This window comes from Elephas maximus, chromosome 9 (genome assembly GCF_024166365.1).
Source record: "Elephas maximus indicus isolate mEleMax1 chromosome 9, mEleMax1 primary haplotype, whole genome shotgun sequence".
NCBI classification, from domain to species: Eukaryota; Metazoa; Chordata; class Mammalia; order Proboscidea; family Elephantidae; genus Elephas; species Elephas maximus.
The window spans coordinates 5,745,920-5,764,814 of NC_064827.1; the positions used below are offsets into that span (position 1 = coordinate 5,745,920).

At 54.7% G+C, this 18,895-nt stretch overlaps 1 protein-coding gene and 1 long non-coding RNA gene across 4 annotated transcripts in view; both read right to left on the reverse strand.

The window, feature by feature from the left end:
• The window catches only part of RCL1 (RNA terminal phosphate cyclase like 1), a 68,652-nt gene that overhangs the window by 2,159 nt on the left and 47,598 nt on the right, over positions 1-18,895 (reverse strand). Inside the window, exon 9 of one of the 2 annotated variants that reach the window (XM_049895532.1) lies at positions 13,393-14,464. The exons of the other annotated variant lie outside the window; for it this stretch is intronic. Coding sequence (XP_049751489.1) covers positions 14,389-14,464 — 76 coding nt within the window. The 3' untranslated portion in view covers positions 13,393-14,388. Of the gene's footprint in view, positions 1-13,392; positions 14,465-18,895 lie in introns of those variants that run through there. 2 annotated transcript variants of the gene reach the window in all.
• LOC126082709 (uncharacterized) lies at positions 1,930-4,482 on the reverse strand. 2 transcript variants are annotated; one of them, XR_007518623.1, is made up of 3 exons: positions 4,217-4,482; positions 2,736-2,827; positions 1,930-2,051 (listed from the first exon to the last, which is right to left on the reverse strand). It is a non-coding gene; the product is annotated as an uncharacterized LOC126082709 (long non-coding RNA). The 2 variants fall into 2 exon arrangements; XR_007518622.1 differs by lacking the exon at positions 4,217-4,482 and adding an exon at positions 2,968-3,085.

The window sequence follows — 18,895 nt, forward strand, 5'->3', positions numbered from 1 at the left end:
TGGCCTGACAGAGACTGGAGAAACCCTGAGAGTATGGCTCCTGGACACCCTTTCACTCCGTGATGAAGTCACTCCAGAGGTTCACCCTTCAGCCAGAGATTGGACAGGCCCATGAAACAAAACGAGACTAAAAGGGCACACCAGCCCAGGGGCAAAGACCAGAAGGCAGGAGGGGACAGGAAAGCTGGAGACAGGGAACCCAAGGTTGAAAAGGGAGACTGTTGACATGTCTTGGGGTTGGCAACCAATGTCATAAAACAATATGTGTACTGTTTAATGAGAAACTAGTTTGTTTTGTGAACTTTCATCTAAAGTACAATAAAAGAATAAAAAACTTAAAATAAAACATTGGGGTAAGTCTTCATGACCTGGAGTTAGATATGACACAAAAAGCAGCGACTAGAAGATAAACCGGATGTCACCAAAATGAGAATCTTCTGTGATCAAGGGACATCATCAGGAGAATGAAAAAATAACCCATAGAACGGGAGAAAATACTTGCAAATCACACAGCTGATAAAGGTCTGGTATCCAGAATACATAAAGAACTCTTAAAACTGAATAATAAAAAGGCAAATAACTAAAAAAATTGGCATATGATCTGAAGAGATCGTCTCCAAAGAGGATACGCATGTGGTCAAATAGCACTTGTAAAGATGCTCACTGTCATTAATCATCAGGGAAATGAAAATCAAAACCACAAAGAGACACCACTTCACACCCACTAGGATGGCTACAATCAAAGACAATAAGCAAAGCGTGGAGGAACGGGAACCCTCACCCATACTGCTGTCAGTGTAAAACGGTTTGGCAGTTCCTCAAAACGTTCAAGAGCTGTTGCATGGCCCAGCAATCCCACTCCTGGGTGTCTACCCGGAAGAACTGAACACACAGCCACAGAAAACTTCTACATGGATGTTCCCAGCAGCACTATCCACAACGGTGAAAAGGTGGAAATGACCCACTTGTCGACCAACGCGTGATAAATATTTAAAATGTGGTATTAGTCAGATTTCATTCAAATTTATTTTATTGAATATTTTCAGTTTTGTTTTTTAGTGTCATCTCAACTTTATTAACCATCATTCAGTAATAAAAAGGAATGAAGTTCTGACACGTGCTACAACGTGGAAAAACCCCAAAACACTATGCTAAACCCAGGCTGCCGTCACAGAGGACGACTTACCGTGTCACTCCATTTACACCAGGCTGCCGTCACAGAGGACGACTTACCATGTCATTTCATTTACACCAGGCTGCCGTCACAGAGGACTACCGTGTCACTCCATTTACACCAGGCTGCCGTCACAGAGGACGACTTACCGTGTCACTCCATTTACACCAGGCTGCCGTCACAGAGGACTTACCGTGTCACTCCATTTACACCAGGCCGCCGTCACAGAGGACGACTACCGTGTCACTCCATTTACACCAGGCTGCCGTCACAGAGGACGACTACCGCGTCACTCCATTTACACCAGGCCGCCGTCACAGAGGACGACTACCGCGTCACTCCATTTACACCAGGCCGCCGTCACAGAGGACGACTTACCGTGTCACTCCATTTACACCAGGCTGCCGTCACAGAGGACGACTACCGCGTCACTCCATTTACACCAGGCTGCCGTCACAGAGGACGACTTACCGTGTCACTCCATTTACACCAGGCTGCCGTCACAGAGGATGACATGCCGTGTCACTCCATTTACACCAGGCTGCCGTCACAGAGGACTACCGTGTCACTCCATTTACACCAGGCCGCCGTCACAGAGGACGACTTACCGTGTCACTCCATTTACACCAGGCCGCCGTCACAGAGGACGACTTACCGCGTCACTCCATTTACACCAGGCTGCCGTCACAGAGGACGACTTACCGTGTCACTCCATTTACACCAGGCTGCCGTCACAGAGGATGACATGCCGTGTCACTCCATTTACACCAGGCCGCCGTCACAGAGGACTACCGTGTCACTCCATTTACACCAGGCCGCCGTCACAGAGGACGACTACCGTGTCACTCCATTTACACCAGGCCGCCGTCACAGAGGACTACCGTGTCACTCCATTTACACCAGGCCGCCGTCACAGAGGACGACTTACCGTGTCACTCCATTTACACCAGGCCGCCGTCACAGAGGACTACCGTGTCACTCCATTTACACCAGGCCGCCGTCACAGAGGACGACTTACCGTGTCACTCCATTTACACCAGGCTGCCGTCACAGAGGACTTACCGTGTCACTCCATTTACACCAGGCCGCCGTCACAGAGGACGACTTACCGTGTCACTCCATTTACACCAGGCCGCCGTCACAGAGGACGACTTACCGCGTCACTCCATTTACACCAGGCTGCCGTCACAGAGGACGACTACCGTGTCACTCCATTTACACCAGGCCGCCGTCACAGAGGACTACCGTGTCACTCCATTTACACCAGGCCGCCGTCACAGAGGACGACTTACCGTGTCACTCCATTTACACCAGGCTGCCGTCACAGAGGACTTACCGTGTCACTCCATTTACACCAGGCCGCCGTCACAGAGGACGACTTACCGCGTCACTCCATTTACACCAGGCTGCCGTCACAGAGGACGACTACCGTGTCACTCCATTTACACCAGGCCGCCGTCACAGAGGACGACTACCGTGTCACTCCATTTACACCAGGCTGCCGTCACAGAGGACGACTACCGCGTCACTCCATTTACACCAGGCTGCCGTCACAGAGGACTTACCGTGTCACTCCATTTACACCAGGCCGCCGTCACAGAGGACGACTACCGTGTCACTCCATTTACACCAGGCTGCCGTCACAGAGGACGACTACCGTGTCACTCCATTTACACCAGGCCGCCGTCACAGAGGACGACTACCGCGTCACTCCATTTACACCAGGCTGCCGTCACAGAGGATGACATGCCGTGTCACTCCATTTACACCAGGCTGTCGTCACAGAGGACGACTTACCGTGTCACTCCATTTACACCAGGCTGCCGTCACAGAGGATGACATGCCGTGTCACTCCATTTACACCAGGCTGTCGTCACAGAGGACGACTTACCGTGTCACTCCATTTACACCAGGCTGCCGTCACAGAGGACGACTACCGCGTCACTCCATTTACACCAGGCCGCCGTCACAGAGGACGACTACCGCGTCACTCCATTTACACCAGGCCGCCGTCACAGAGGACGACTTACCGTGTCACTCCATTTACACCAGGCTGCCGTCACAGAGGACGACTACCGCGTCACTCCATTTACACCAGGCTGCCGTCACAGAGGACGACTTACCGTGTCACTCCATTTACACCAGGCTGCCGTCACAGAGGACGACTACCGCGTCACTCCATTTACACCAGGCTGCCGTCACAGAGGACGACTACCGCGTCACTCCATTTACACCAGGCCGCCGTCACAGAGGACGACTACCGCGTCACTCCATTTACACCAGGCCGCCGTCACAGAGGACGACTTACCGTGTCACTCCATTTACACCAGGCTGCCGTCACAGAGGACGACTTACCGTGTCACTCCATTTACACCAGGCTGCCGTCACAGAGGACGACTACCGCGTCACTCCATTTACACCAGGCCGCCGTCACAGAGGACGACTACCGCGTCACTCCATTTACACCAGGCCGCCGTCACAGAGGACGACTACCGTGTCACTCCATTTACACCAGGCTGCCGTCACAGAGGACGACTACCGCGTCACTCCATTTACACCAGGCCGCCGTCACAGAGGACGACTACCGCGTCACTCCATTTACACCAGGCCGCCGTCACAGAGGACGACTACCGTGTCACTCCATTTACACCAGGCCGCCGTCACAGAGGACTACCGTGTCACTCCATTTACACCAGGCCGCCGTCACAGAGGACGACTACCGCGTCACTCCATTTACACCAGGCCGCCGTCACAGAGGACGACTACCGCGTCACTCCATTTACACCAGGCCGCCGTCACAGAGGACGACTACCGTGTCACTCCATTTACACCAGGCCGCCGTCACAGAGGACGACTACCGTGTCACTCCATTTACACCAGGCTGCCGTCACAGAGGATGACATGCCGTGTCACTCCATTTACACCAGGCTGCCGTCACAGAGGACGACTTACCGTGTCACTCCATTTACACCAGGCCGCCGTCACAGAGGACGACTTACCGTGTCACTCCATTTACACCAGGCTGCCGTCACAGAGGACGACTTACCGTGTCACTCCATTTACACCAGGCCGCCGTCACAGAGGACTACCGTGTCACTCCATTTACACCAGGCTGCCGTCACAGAGGACGACTACCGCGTCACTCCATTTACACCAGGCCGCCGTCACAGAGGACGACTACCGCGTCACTCCATTTACACCAGGCTGCCGTCACAGAGGACGACTACCGCGTCACTCCATTTACACCAGGCCGCCGTCACAGAGGACGACTTACCGTGTCACTCCATTTACACCAGGCCGCCGTCACAGAGGACGACTTACCGCGTCACTCCATTTACACCAGGCTGCCGTCACAGAGGACGACTACCGCGTCACTCCATTTACACCAGGCCGCCGTCACAGAGGACGACTACCGCGTCACTCCATTTACACCAGGCCGCCGTCACAGAGGACGACTACCGCGTCACTCCATTTACACCAGGCCGCCGTCACAGAGGACGACTACCGCGTCACTCCATTTACACCAGGCCGCCGTCACAGAGGACGACTACCGCGTCACTCCATTTACACCAGGCTGCCGTCACAGAGGACGACTACCGCGTCACTCCATTTACACCAGGCTGCCGTCACAGAGGACGACTACCGCGTCACTCCATTTACACCAGGCCGCCGTCACAGAGGACGACTACCGCGTCACTCCATTTACACCAGGCCGCCGTCACAGAGGACGACTACCGCGTCACTCCATTTACACCAGGCCGCCGTCACAGAGGACGACTACCGCGTCACTCCATTTACACCAGGCCGCCGTCACAGAGGACGACTACCGCGTCACTCCATTTACACCAGGCCGCCGTCACAGAGGACGACTTACCGTGTCACTCCATTTACACCAGGCCGCCGTCACAGAGGACGACTTACCGCGTCACTCCATTTACACCAGGCTGCCGTCACAGAGGACGACTACCGCGTCACTCCATTTACACCAGGCCGCCGTCACAGAGGACGACTACCGCGTCACTCCATTTACACCAGGCCGCCGTCACAGAGGACGACTACCGTGTCACTCCATTTACACCAGGCTGCCGTCACAGAGGACGACTACCGCGTCACTCCATTTACACCAGGCCGCCGTCACAGAGGACGACTACCGCGTCACTCCATTTACACCAGGCCGCCGTCACAGAGGACGACTTACCGTGTCACTCCATTTACACCAGGCTGCCGTCACAGAGGATGACATGCCGTGTCACTCCATTTACACCAGGCTGCCGTCACAGAGGACTACCGTGTCACTCCATTTACACCAGGCCGCCGTCACAGAGGACGACTTACCGTGTCACTCCATTTACACCAGGCCGCCGTCACAGAGGACGACTTACCGCGTCACTCCATTTACACCAGGCTGCCGTCACAGAGGACGACTACCGTGTCACTCCATTTACACCAGGCCGCCGTCACAGAGGACTACCGTGTCACTCCATTTACACCAGGCCGCCGTCACAGAGGACGACTTACCGTGTCACTCCATTTACACCAGGCCGCCGTCACAGAGGACGACTTACCGCGTCACTCCATTTACACCAGGCTGCCGTCACAGAGGACGACTACCGTGTCACTCCATTTACACCAGGCCGCCGTCACAGAGGACTACCGTGTCACTCCATTTACACCAGGCCGCCGTCACAGAGGACTACCGTGTCACTCCATTTACACCAGGCTGCCGTCACAGAGGACGACTACCGCGTCACTCCATTTACACCAGGCCGCCGTCACAGAGGACGACTACCGCGTCACTCCATTTACACCAGGCCGCCGTCACAGAGGACGACTACCGCGTCACTCCATTTACACCAGGCTGCCGTCACAGAGGACGACTACCGCGTCACTCCATTTACACCAGGCCGCCGTCACAGAGGACGACTTACCGTGTCACTCCATTTACACCAGGCCGCCGTCACAGAGGACGACTTACCGTGTCACTCCATTTACACCAGGCCGCCGTCACAGAGGACGACTACCGCGTCACTCCATTTACACCAGGCCGCCGTCACAGAGGACGACTTACCGTGTCACTCCATTTACACCAGGCCGCCGTCACAGAGGACGACTTACCGTGTCACTCCATTTACACCAGGCTGCCGTCACAGAGGACGACTACCGCGTCACTCCATTTACACCAGGCCGCCGTCACAGAGGACGACTTACCGTGTCACTCCATTTACACCAGGCTGCCGTCACAGAGGACGACTTACCGTGTCACTCCATTTACACCAGGCCGCCGTCACAGAGGACGACTTACCGTGTCACTCCATTTACACCAGGCTGCCGTCACAGAGGATGACATGCCGTGTCACTCCATTTACACCAGGCCGCCGTCACAGAGGACGACTTACCGTGTCACTCCATTTACACCAGGCTGCCGTCACAGAGGACGACTTACCGTGTCACTCCATTTACACCAGGCCGCCGTCACAGAGGACGACTTACCGTGTCACTCCATTTACACCAGGCTGCCGTCACAGAGGATGACATGCCGTGTCACTCCATTTACACCAGGCTGCCGTCACAGAGGACGACTACCGTGTCACTCCATTTACACCAGGCTGCCGTCACAGAGGATGACATGCCGTGTCACTCCATTTACACCAGGCTGCCGTCACAGAGGACGACTACCGTGTCACTCCATTTACACCAGGCCGCCGTCACAGAGGACGACTACCGTGTCACTCCATTTACACCAGGCTGCCGTCACAGAGGATGACATGCCGTGTCACTCCATTTACACCAGGCTGCCGTCACAGAGGACGACTACCGTGTCACTCCATTTACACCAGGCCGCCGTCACAGAGGACGACTACCGCGTCACTCCATTTACACCAGGCTGCCGTCACAGAGGATGACATGCCGTGTCACTCCATTTACACCAGGCTGTCGTCACAGAGGACGACTTACCGTGTCACTCCATTTACACCAGGCTGCCGTCACAGAGGATGACATGCCGTGTCACTCCATTTACACCAGGCTGTCGTCACAGAGGACGACTTACCGTGTCACTCCATTTACACCAGGCTGCCGTCACAGAGGACGACTACCGCGTCACTCCATTTACACCAGGCCGCCGTCACAGAGGACGACTACCGCGTCACTCCATTTACACCAGGCCGCCGTCACAGAGGACGACTTACCGTGTCACTCCATTTACACCAGGCTGCCGTCACAGAGGACGACTACCGCGTCACTCCATTTACACCAGGCTGCCGTCACAGAGGACGACTTACCGTGTCACTCCATTTACACCAGGCTGCCGTCACAGAGGACGACTACCGCGTCACTCCATTTACACCAGGCTGCCGTCACAGAGGACGACTACCGCGTCACTCCATTTACACCAGGCTGCCGTCACAGAGGACGACTTACCGTGTCACTCCATTTACACCAGGCTGCCGTCACAGAGGACGACTACCGCGTCACTCCATTTACACCAGGCCGCCGTCACAGAGGACGACTACCGCGTCACTCCATTTACACCAGGCCGCCGTCACAGAGGACGACTTACCGTGTCACTCCATTTACACCAGGCTGCCGTCACAGAGGACGACTTACCGTGTCACTCCATTTACACCAGGCTGCCGTCACAGAGGACGACTACCGCGTCACTCCATTTACACCAGGCCGCCGTCACAGAGGACGACTACCGCGTCACTCCATTTACACCAGGCCGCCGTCACAGAGGACGACTACCGTGTCACTCCATTTACACCAGGCTGCCGTCACAGAGGACGACTACCGCGTCACTCCATTTACACCAGGCCGCCGTCACAGAGGACGACTACCGCGTCACTCCATTTACACCAGGCCGCCGTCACAGAGGACTACCGTGTCACTCCATTTACACCAGGCCGCCGTCACAGAGGACGACTACCGCGTCACTCCATTTACACCAGGCCGCCGTCACAGAGGACGACTACCGTGTCACTCCATTTACACCAGGCCGCCGTCACAGAGGACGACTTACCGTGTCACTCCATTTACACCAGGCTGCCGTCACAGAGGACGACTACCGTGTCACTCCATTTACACCAGGCTGCCGTCACAGAGGATGACATGCCGTGTCACTCCATTTACACCAGGCCGCCGTCACAGAGGACGACTACCGCGTCACTCCATTTACACCAGGCTGCCGTCACAGAGGACGACTACCGCGTCACTCCATTTACACCAGGCTGCCGTCACAGAGGATGACATGCCGTGTCACTCCATTTACACCAGGCTGCCGTCACAGAGGATGACATGCCGTGTCACTCCATTTACACCAGGCCGCCGTCACAGAGGACGACTACCGCGTCACTCCATTTACACCAGGCCGCCGTCACAGAGGACGACTACCGTGTCACTCCATTTACACCAGGCCGCCGTCACAGAGGACGACTACCGTGTCACTCCATTTACACCAGGCTGCCGTCACAGAGGATGACATGCCGTGTCACTCCATTTACACCAGGCCGCCGTCACAGAGGACGACTACCGCGTCACTCCATTTACACCAGGCCGCCGTCACAGAGGACGACTACCGTGTCACTCCATTTACACCAGGCCGCCGTCACAGAGGACGACTACCGCGTCACTCCATTTACACCAGGCCGCCGTCACAGAGGACGACTACCGTGTCACTCCATTTACACCAGGCCGCCGTCACAGAGGACGACTACCGTGTCACTCCATTTACACCAGGCTGCCGTCACAGAGGACTACCGTGTCACTCCATTTACACCAGGCTGCCGTCACAGAGGACGACTTACCGTGTCACTCCATTTACACCAGGCCGCCGTCACAGAGGACGACTTACCGTGTCACTCCATTTACACCAGGCTGCCGTCACAGAGGACGACTACCGTGTCACTCCATTTACACCAGGCTGCCGTCACAGAGGATGACATGCCGTGTCACTCCATTTACACCAGGCTGCCGTCACAGAGGACGACTACCGTGTCACTCCATTTACACCAGGCCGCCGTCACAGAGGACGACTACCGTGTCACTCCATTTACACCAGGCCGCCGTCACAGAGGACGACTACCGCGTCACTCCATTTACACCAGGCTGCCGTCACAGAGGACGACTTACCGTGTCACTCCATTTACACCAGGCTGCCGTCACAGAGGACGACTACCGCGTCACTCCATTTACACCAGGCCGCCGTCACAGAGGACGACTACCGTGTCACTCCATTTACACCAGGCCGCCGTCACAGAGGACGACTACCGCGTCACTCCATTTACACCAGGCTGCCGTCACAGAGGATGACATGCCGTGTCACTCCATTTACACCAGGCTGCCGTCACAGAGGACGACTTACCGCGTCACTCCATTTACACCAGGCTGTCGTCACAGAGGACGACTTACCGTGTCACTCCATTTACACCAGGCTGCCGTCACAGAGGACGACTACCGCGTCACTCCATTTACACCAGGCTGCCGTCACAGAGGATGACATGCCGTGTCACTCCATTTACACCAGGCTGCCGTCACAGAGGACGACTACCGCGTCACTCCATTTACACCAGGCTGCCGTCACAGAGGATGACATGCCGTGTCACTCCATTTACACCAGGCTGCCGTCACAGAGGACGACTACCGTGTCACTCCATTTACACCAGGCCGCCGTCACAGAGGACGACTACCGTGTCACTCCATTTACACCAGGCTGCCGTCACAGAGGACGACTACCGTGTCACTCCATTTACACCAGGCCGCCGTCACAGAGGACGACTACCGTGTCACTCCATTTACACCAGGCCGCCGTCACAGAGGACGACTACCGCGTCACTCCATTTACACCAGGCTGCCGTCACAGAGGACGACTTACCGTGTCACTCCATTTACACCAGGCTGCCGTCACAGAGGACGACTACCGTGTCACTCCATTTACACCAGGCCGCCGTCACAGAGGACGACTACCGCGTCACTCCATTTACACCAGGCCGCCGTCACAGAGGACGACTACCGTGTCACTCCATTTACACCAGGCCGCCGTCACAGAGGACGACTACCGCGTCACTCCATTTACACCAGGCTGCCGTCACAGAGGATGACATGCCGTGTCACTCCATTTACACCAGGCTGCCGTCACAGAGGACGACTTACCGCGTCACTCCATTTACACCAGGCTGTCGTCACAGAGGACGACTTACCGTGTCACTCCATTTACACCAGGCTGCCGTCACAGAGGACGACTACCGCGTCACTCCATTTACACCAGGCTGCCGTCACAGAGGATGACATGCCGTGTCACTCCATTTACACCAGGCTGCCGTCACAGAGGACGACTACCGCGTCACTCCATTTACACCAGGCTGCCGTCACAGAGGATGACATGCCGTGTCACTCCATTTACACCAGGCTGCCGTCACAGAGGACGACTACCGTGTCACTCCATTTACACCAGGCCGCCGTCACAGAGGACGACTACCGTGTCACTCCATTTACACCAGGCTGCCGTCACAGAGGATGACATGCCGTGTCACTCCATTTACACCAGGCTGCCGTCACAGAGGACGACTTACCGTGTCACTCCATTTACACCAGGCCGCCGTCACAGAGGACGACTTACCGTGTCACTCCATTTACACCAGGCTGCCGTCACAGAGGACGACTACCGTGTCACTCCATTTACACCAGGCTGCCGTCACAGAGGATGACATGCCGTGTCACTCCATTTACACCAGGCTGCCGTCACAGAGGACGACTACCGTGTCACTCCATTTACACCAGGCCGCCGTCACAGAGGACGACTACCGTGTCACTCCATTTACACCAGGCCGCCGTCACAGAGGACGACTACCGCGTCACTCCATTTACACCAGGCTGCCGTCACAGAGGACGACTTACCGTGTCACTCCATTTACACCAGGCTGCCGTCACAGAGGACGACTACCGCGTCACTCCATTTACACCAGGCCGCCGTCACAGAGGACGACTACCGTGTCACTCCATTTACACCAGGCCGCCGTCACAGAGGACGACTACCGCGTCACTCCATTTACACCAGGCTGCCGTCACAGAGGATGACATGCCGTGTCACTCCATTTACACCAGGCTGCCGTCACAGAGGACGACTTACCGCGTCACTCCATTTACACCAGGCTGTCGTCACAGAGGACGACTTACCGTGTCACTCCATTTACACCAGGCTGCCGTCACAGAGGACGACTTACCGCGTCACTCCATTTACACCAGGCTGTCGTCACAGAGGACGACTTACCGTGTCACTCCATTTACACCAGGCTGCCGTCACAGAGGACGACTTACCGTGTCACTCCATTTACACCAGGCCGCCGTCACAGAGGACGACTTACCGTGTCACTCCATTTACACCAGGCTGCCGTCACAGAGGATGACATGCCGTGTCACTCCATTTACACCAGGCTGCCGTCACAGAGGACGACTTACCGCGTCACTCCATTTACACCAGGCTGTCGTCACAGAGGACGACTTACCGTGTCACTCCATTTACACCAGGCTGCCGTCACAGAGGACGACTACCGCGTCACTCCATTTACACCAGGCCGCCGTCACAGAGGACGACTTACCGTGTCACTCCATTTACACCAGGCTGCCGTCACAGAGGACGACTACCGCGTCACTCCATTTACACCAGGCTGCCGTCACAGAGGATGACATGCCGTGTCACTCCATTTACACCAGGCCGCCGTCACAGAGGACGACTTACCGTGTCACTCCATTTACACCAGGCTGCCGTCACAGAGGACGACTACCGCGTCACTCCATTTACACCAGGCTGCCGTCACAGAGGACGACTTACCGTGTCACTCCATTTACACCAGGCTGCCGTCACAGAGGACGACTACCGCGTCACTCCATTTACACCAGGCTGCCGTCACAGAGGACGACTACCGCGTCACTCCATTTACACCAGGCTGCCGTCACAGAGGACGACTTACCGTGTCACTCCATTTACACCAGGCTGCCGTCACAGAGGACGACTACCGCGTCACTCCATTTACACCAGGCTGCCGTCACAGAGGACGACTTACCGTGTCACTCCATTTACACCAGGCTGCCGTCACAGAGGACGACTACCGTGTCACTCCATTTACACCAGGCCGCCGTCACAGAGGACGACTACCGTGTCACTCCATTTACACCAGGCCGCCGTCACAGAGGACGACTACCGCGTCACTCCATTTACACCAGGCTGCCGTCACAGAGGACGACTTACCGTGTCACTCCATTTACACCAGGCCGCCGTCACAGAGGACGACTACCGCGTCACTCCATTTACACCAGGCTGCCGTCACAGAGGACGACTACCGTGTCACTCCATTTACACCAGGCCGCCGTCACAGAGGACGACTACCGTGTCACTCCATTTACACCAGGCCGCCGTCACAGAGGACGACTACCGCGTCACTCCATTTACACCAGGCTGCCGTCACAGAGGACGACTTACCGCGTCACTCCATTTACACCAGGCTGTCGTCACAGAGGACGACTTACCGTGTCACTCCATTTACACCAGGCTGCCGTCACAGAGGACGACTACCGCGTCACTCCATTTACACCAGGCTGCCGTCACAGAGGATGACATGCCGTGTCACTCCATTTACACCAGGCCGCCGTCACAGAGGACGACTTACCGTGTCACTCCATTTACACCAGGCTGCCGTCACAGAGGACGACTACCGCGTCACTCCATTTACACCAGGCTGCCGTCACAGAGGATGACATGCCGTGTCACTCCATTTACACCAGGCCGCCGTCACAGAGGACGACTTACCGTGTCACTCCATTTACACCAGGCTGCCGTCACAGAGGACGACTACCGCGTCACTCCATTTACACCAGGCCGCCGTCACAGAGGACGACATGCCGTGTCACTCCATTTACACCAGGCTGCCGTCACAGAGGACGACTACCGTGTCACTCCATTTACACCAGGCCGCCGTCACAGAGGACTACCGTGTCACTCCATTTACACCAGGCTGCCATCACAGAGGACGACTTACCGTGTCACTCCATTTACACCAGGCTGCCGTCACAGAGGACTTACCGTGTCACTCCATTTACACCAGGCCGCCGTCACAGAGGACGACTTACCGTGTCACTCCATTTACACCAGGCTGCCGTCACAGAGGACGACTACCGCGTCACTCCATTTACACCAGGCTGCCGTCACAGAGGATGACATGCCGTGTCACTCCATTTACACCAGGCCGCCGTCACAGAGGACGACTACCGTGTCACTCCATTTACACCAGGCTGCCGTCACAGAGGACTACCGTGTCACTCCATTTACACCAGGCTGCCATCACAGAGGACTACCGTGTCACTCCATTTACAGGAAACGGCCACAACAGGTACGCCTGTTACAGAGACAGAGAGCCAGCTAGTGGTTGCCGCAGGCTGGGGGCACTCGGTGGCATGGGGACTGACTGCCAATGGGGTTTCTTTTGAAAATTAGATTGTGGTGATGGTTACACAACTCTGTAAATCTAATAAAAACCATTGAATCGTGTACTTTAAATGAGTAAACTGTGTGGTGTGGGAATAAGATCTCAATAAAGTTGGTTACAATAAAGACACACACACATACTTGTAAAGTTTAAGAAAAAAAGAACAGTCCCTGGTTCCCACCCCATGCAGTGTATACCAAGCTACGCATAAACCTATAGTGATGACTTCCCGCTTTCTCTGGACCCTTTAGTACCGTGTGACTAGGCAGAGGAGCGAAAAGGCTGTAGGAGAAAAGGGGCCCGACCACGTTCTAGCTGAAATGACTGGCGCAGCAGGCGTCACCCATCCTGGAGCGGGAGCCTTGTGCTGAACGCAGGCAGCACGCTCCCAGAAGGACTGGAAATGACGTCCCACTTGCTGGTTCTTCTTCGAAGCCTTTGCCAGCCAATAACCCCCCCCCAACAGGGCCTTGCCCTCCCCTCCGGGCTTCCAGGGCATTCCCACTCTGCTCATGGTACCTAACTAAATTCTCCTGCGTAGCTCCTTTCACAACTTTCTCCTCCCTCCTCAGCAGATGACAGAAGCACCTCGAGGGCAACGACCTCATCTGTCACGTACCTGACAGGTGCTGTGCCGTTGGTGGTGGCTGCCCTCGACTCGGCCCCCGACTCAGCACAGCCCTGTGCGCAACTGAAGGAAGCACGGCTCAGTCCTGCGGCATCCCCAGGATCTGTCACTTACCTGACAGGTGCCGTGCTGTCGGTGGTGGCTGCCCTTGACTCGGCCCTCGACTCAGCACAGCCCTGTGCGCAACTGAAGGAAACACAGCTCGGTCCTGCGCCATCCCCAGGATCTGGGGCTGATCTCACTGTTGTGATCCACAGGGTTTCCACTGGCTGATTTTCAGAAGTAGATCGCCAGGCCTTTCTTCCTAGTCTTAGTCTGGAAGCTCCACTGAAACTTGTTCAGCATCACAGCAACAAGCAAGCCCCCACTGACAGATGGGTGGTGGCTACATGAGGTACACAGGCTAGGAATCGCACCCAGGTCACCCACGTGGAAGGTGAGAATTTTACCACTGAACCATCAATGCCTGCCCTTTTTTCACATAGGTTCTACCACTGAACCACCAACTCCCCCTTTAGGAATGCTATCAGGCACTCAATAAAGAGGCGTGAAGTAGAATTTAAGAGTTAGGGGTCACTTCGAGAAACTACAACAGCCTCAGCAATTAAGGGAGGTGGGCTCTCCCCCTGCTGGCTTCCCGGTCTCACTAACCAACTGAAATTTTAATTTTTTTTTTTTGGTCTCCGTCCCAGCCCCACCACCTCCCCCACCCTATCCTGGGAAAAAAAGAAAACAAATATATCAAACCCACAGATAAACAGTCCACGTCTGTGGGCCACGCTTCCAGCTGGCAGCCGCTGCACAGCAAAGACGGCACCTCCCGGCCGCGCTGCATCAAGGGAGAAAGTGTTCTCTCTTGCGGCTGCCGTGGGGCTCCGAGGTGCTCCACTCCTGGGCCTCACCCGGCCCACTTCACTGTGAATCACTCAACTGTGCCTGAAAACCCAGACGCCCTCCCAGCTGCCAGAACTTCTCAGGGGACGCCGCGCCTTGGCTCTCTTGGAAACGGGTAGGGACACCACCGAGTTTGCAGGATGCATATTTGCAGCTTTGAGGTATTTGTAGCCTTTGGAACAGTCAGGAAAAGCAAAGTCGGTTCCACTTTTTACAGAATGTTCTGCCAAACCCCTTGGACAGTCTGAGGAAGGCTGTATGAGAGACTGGGACCCAGCACGTTTCAGAATGTGCTTCTCCTCCACCTCCAGTCCCATACCTTTAGCTGGGATATTAAAAAGCAAAAACCCTGAGAAGCTGAGAAATAAGCACTCATTACAGCCAGCTGCCAACTCATGACCACCCACATGTGTCAGAGTGGAACCGTGCTCCACGGCGTCTTCAACGGCCGATTCTTCGGAAGCAGACCCCCAGGCCTTTCTGCCAAGGCACCTCTGGGTGGACTTGAACCTTCAATATTTCAATTAGCAGCTGAGCACTTAACTGTCTGTGCCGCCCAGGGACTCCAGGCATTACACGGCAGCTTTTAGATGTCCTGGTGTTGCTTTCTCTGCGGCAGCTGACCTCTCCGGGCCCAGCTGACCTCTGCTGCAAGAGTGAGGTGATTAAATTCAGCCACAGGGGCAGCACGGGAAGGGCCAGGCCGGCTGCACTGCGGGGGGACCTGGGTCCTGCCCTGGTGCTCCAGGAGCTCCCACATGCAGGTCAGTGACCTCTTTTTCGTCTGAAAAGTATAGCTGTCGCTTGCTTTTACTACATGCCAAGTACGTTCTCAGGCTCAAACAGTGTAACAAAGGTGACGGGCTTTTGCAGCATTTAAAGCCAAACCAAATGCCATCAAGCTGATTTCCACTCATGGCAATACCACATGTGTCAGAGCTCAAATATGCTCCTTGGGGTTTCCAATGGCCAATTTTTGGGAATTAGATCGCCAGGTCTTTCTTCAGAGGTACTTCTGGATAGACTTGAACCTCTAACCTTTCTGTTAGCAATTGAGCACATTAAACTTTTTGTACTGCCCAGGGAACTCCTTCCAGCATTTCAACCACTCCTTGGATGTGGGGTGGAGGGTTAGCGTGCTAGCTCATGTACAGCGGTTAAGCAATTGAATCTGCTAAGTTTAACAACCAAGTGCCGGCACGCTCGGGCAGCGGGCGTGGGCGGTGGCCCGATGTGCCCACGCACAAGCATACAGGGTCTCCTCATCGCTGTGATGCAGGCTGAGCGAGCTAAAAGCCCCGACGGTAGGCTTGAGCGACCTAGCACTTCCACAAGTAGTGGAAAGAGGTCATTTATCAAGAACAAGGTGCTGTGGTTTATTTTAGACTTCCAACTAAAGATAGCAGCTCATCGTACTAAGGAATGTGACACAGGGACTCTCCTGGACAGAGGCAGTACAGAAGCCGGCCTCGGGCAAGGAGGCACACGGAGCCAGTGCGGGTGGAAGCCCAGCTCTTACCTCAGGAGGCTGGGAGTTCAGGGGAGCACGGGCTCAGAAACCAACCGCGGCTTCTCAGCCCCACGTCCTGACTGTGAGCCGGCACGTGACTGGACTGATCTGTGCCTCAGTCTCCTCACCTGTAAAATGGAGCTGATAACGGTAGGAGCCTTCATCACCCTCAGAGGGTTATCATAAAAACGAAATGAGTTGGAATTTGTAACGAAGCACTCAGAACAACACGTGGCACACAGTAAACACCTAAGTGCTTATTAAATAAACACCTACCTTCCAGAACTCTTAGGAATATTAAGATACATGTAGCTTGTTTAGCAATGTGACTGAAAAAAGTTAGTCACAGATTTAAAATTTAAATGAGTCCTGATTTATGGATTATAGCCAGCTGCCGTGGAGGTGACTCCAACTCATGGCAACCTGACTGTTCCATGGCATTTTCCAGTGGCTGATTTTTGGGAGAGGACTTGAAGCCCTTACTGATGAAGAACAGGGACCACAGAATCCTTCAGTATGGGTTACACCTCAACATAAAGAAAACAAAAATCCTCACAACTGGACCAATGAGCAACATCATGAGAAATGGAGAAAAGACTGAAGTTGTCCAGGATTTCATTTTACTTGGATCCACAATCAAAAGCCACAGAAGCAGCAGTAGAGAAATCAAAAGACGCATTGCATTGGGTAAATCAGCTGCAAAGGACCTCTTTGAAGTGTTGAAAAGCAAAGATGTCACCTTGAAGACAAAGGTGTGCCTGACCCAAGCCATGGTGTTTTCAATTGCATCATATGCATGTGAAAGCTGGACAATGAATAAGGAAGACAGAAGAAGAACTGATGCCTTTAAATTGTGGTGTTGGCGAAGAATATTGAATATACCACAGACTGCCAAAAGAACGAACAAACTTGTCTTGAAGAAGTACAGCCAGAATGCTGTACTTGGAAAGGAGGATGGTAAGACTTCGTCTTACGTACTTTGGACATGCTATCAGGAGGGACCCGTCCCTGGAGAAGGACATCATGCTTGGTAAAGGGTCAGAGAAAAAGACCTTTTGGATTGACACGGTGGTTACAACAATGGGCTCAAACATAGCAATGATTGTGAGGATGGTGCAGGACTAGGCAGTATTTCATTCTGTTTTACATAGGGTTGCTGTGAGTCGGAACTGACTACAGCACCTAACAACAGGCCACCAGGCCTTTCTTCTGAGGTACCTCTCTGGGTGAACTCGAACCTTCAACCTTTTGGTTAGCAGCCACATGTGCTAACCATTTGCACCACTCAGGGACTCCAGATTTATAGACAGGTGAACAGATGATTTACAGCTGATGTCCAGATCTAAGATCGCTTAGGGTAAGTATCCTGGGACTCCTGGTCTTCCAAGTGACCTGAGCAGGGGACAGAGTGAGGGGTGCACATGGGGGAGCCCCCGGTGGGTGCACTGCTTGGAGCCCTAAGTACCTGCCCTCAATCCTCATTCTTGTCACCACAAGCCTATGACTTCAAGATCATCCACCTTATCTCAGGTGAGACCGAGGCTCAGGGATGCCCAAAGCCTTGTCTGTGGTCTCATGGTGGCTCCGCTGCAGGGCCAGGACTTGAATCCAGACAGGATGGGCTTCAAGGCCTGTGCACTGGCCGAACACACAGAGCTCTGGTAACCCCACGTTCTTCTCTCAAACAATTTCTGAAAGTGCTAATTAAGATGGTTGTTGATATTCTTCTTGCCATCAATCCTACTTTTAAATAAAGCGTAAGTCTTCCCTAAAGTGCAGAATTTGAGGGTGCAGTGGTGCTTCAGTGGCAGAATTCTCGCCTTCTACGTGGAAACCTGGGTCCCACCCCTAGCCAGTGCATCTCACGCGCAGCCAGCTCTCAGCTGCCGGTGGAGGCCTGCGTGTGGCTATGACGCAGAACAGGTTTCGATGGAGCTCGCGACTAAGATGAACTAGGAAGAAAGGCCGAGCGATCTCCTGCCGAAAGTCAGCCACCGGAAGCCCTGTGTGTCACAACTGCCCAGCCCGTAACTGGCCACGGGGCGGTGCAGGACCAGGCAGCACTTTGTTCTGTTGGCCATGGGCTCGCCCTCAGTTGGGGGCCGGCTCGACAGCAGCTAACAACAAACTGTGAAACTGAGCTTTCTGAAGGAAGAGCAGAACCGCAGGCACCAGATGTACCCCGCCTGAAAGGCAACAAGTTTATGTGAAAT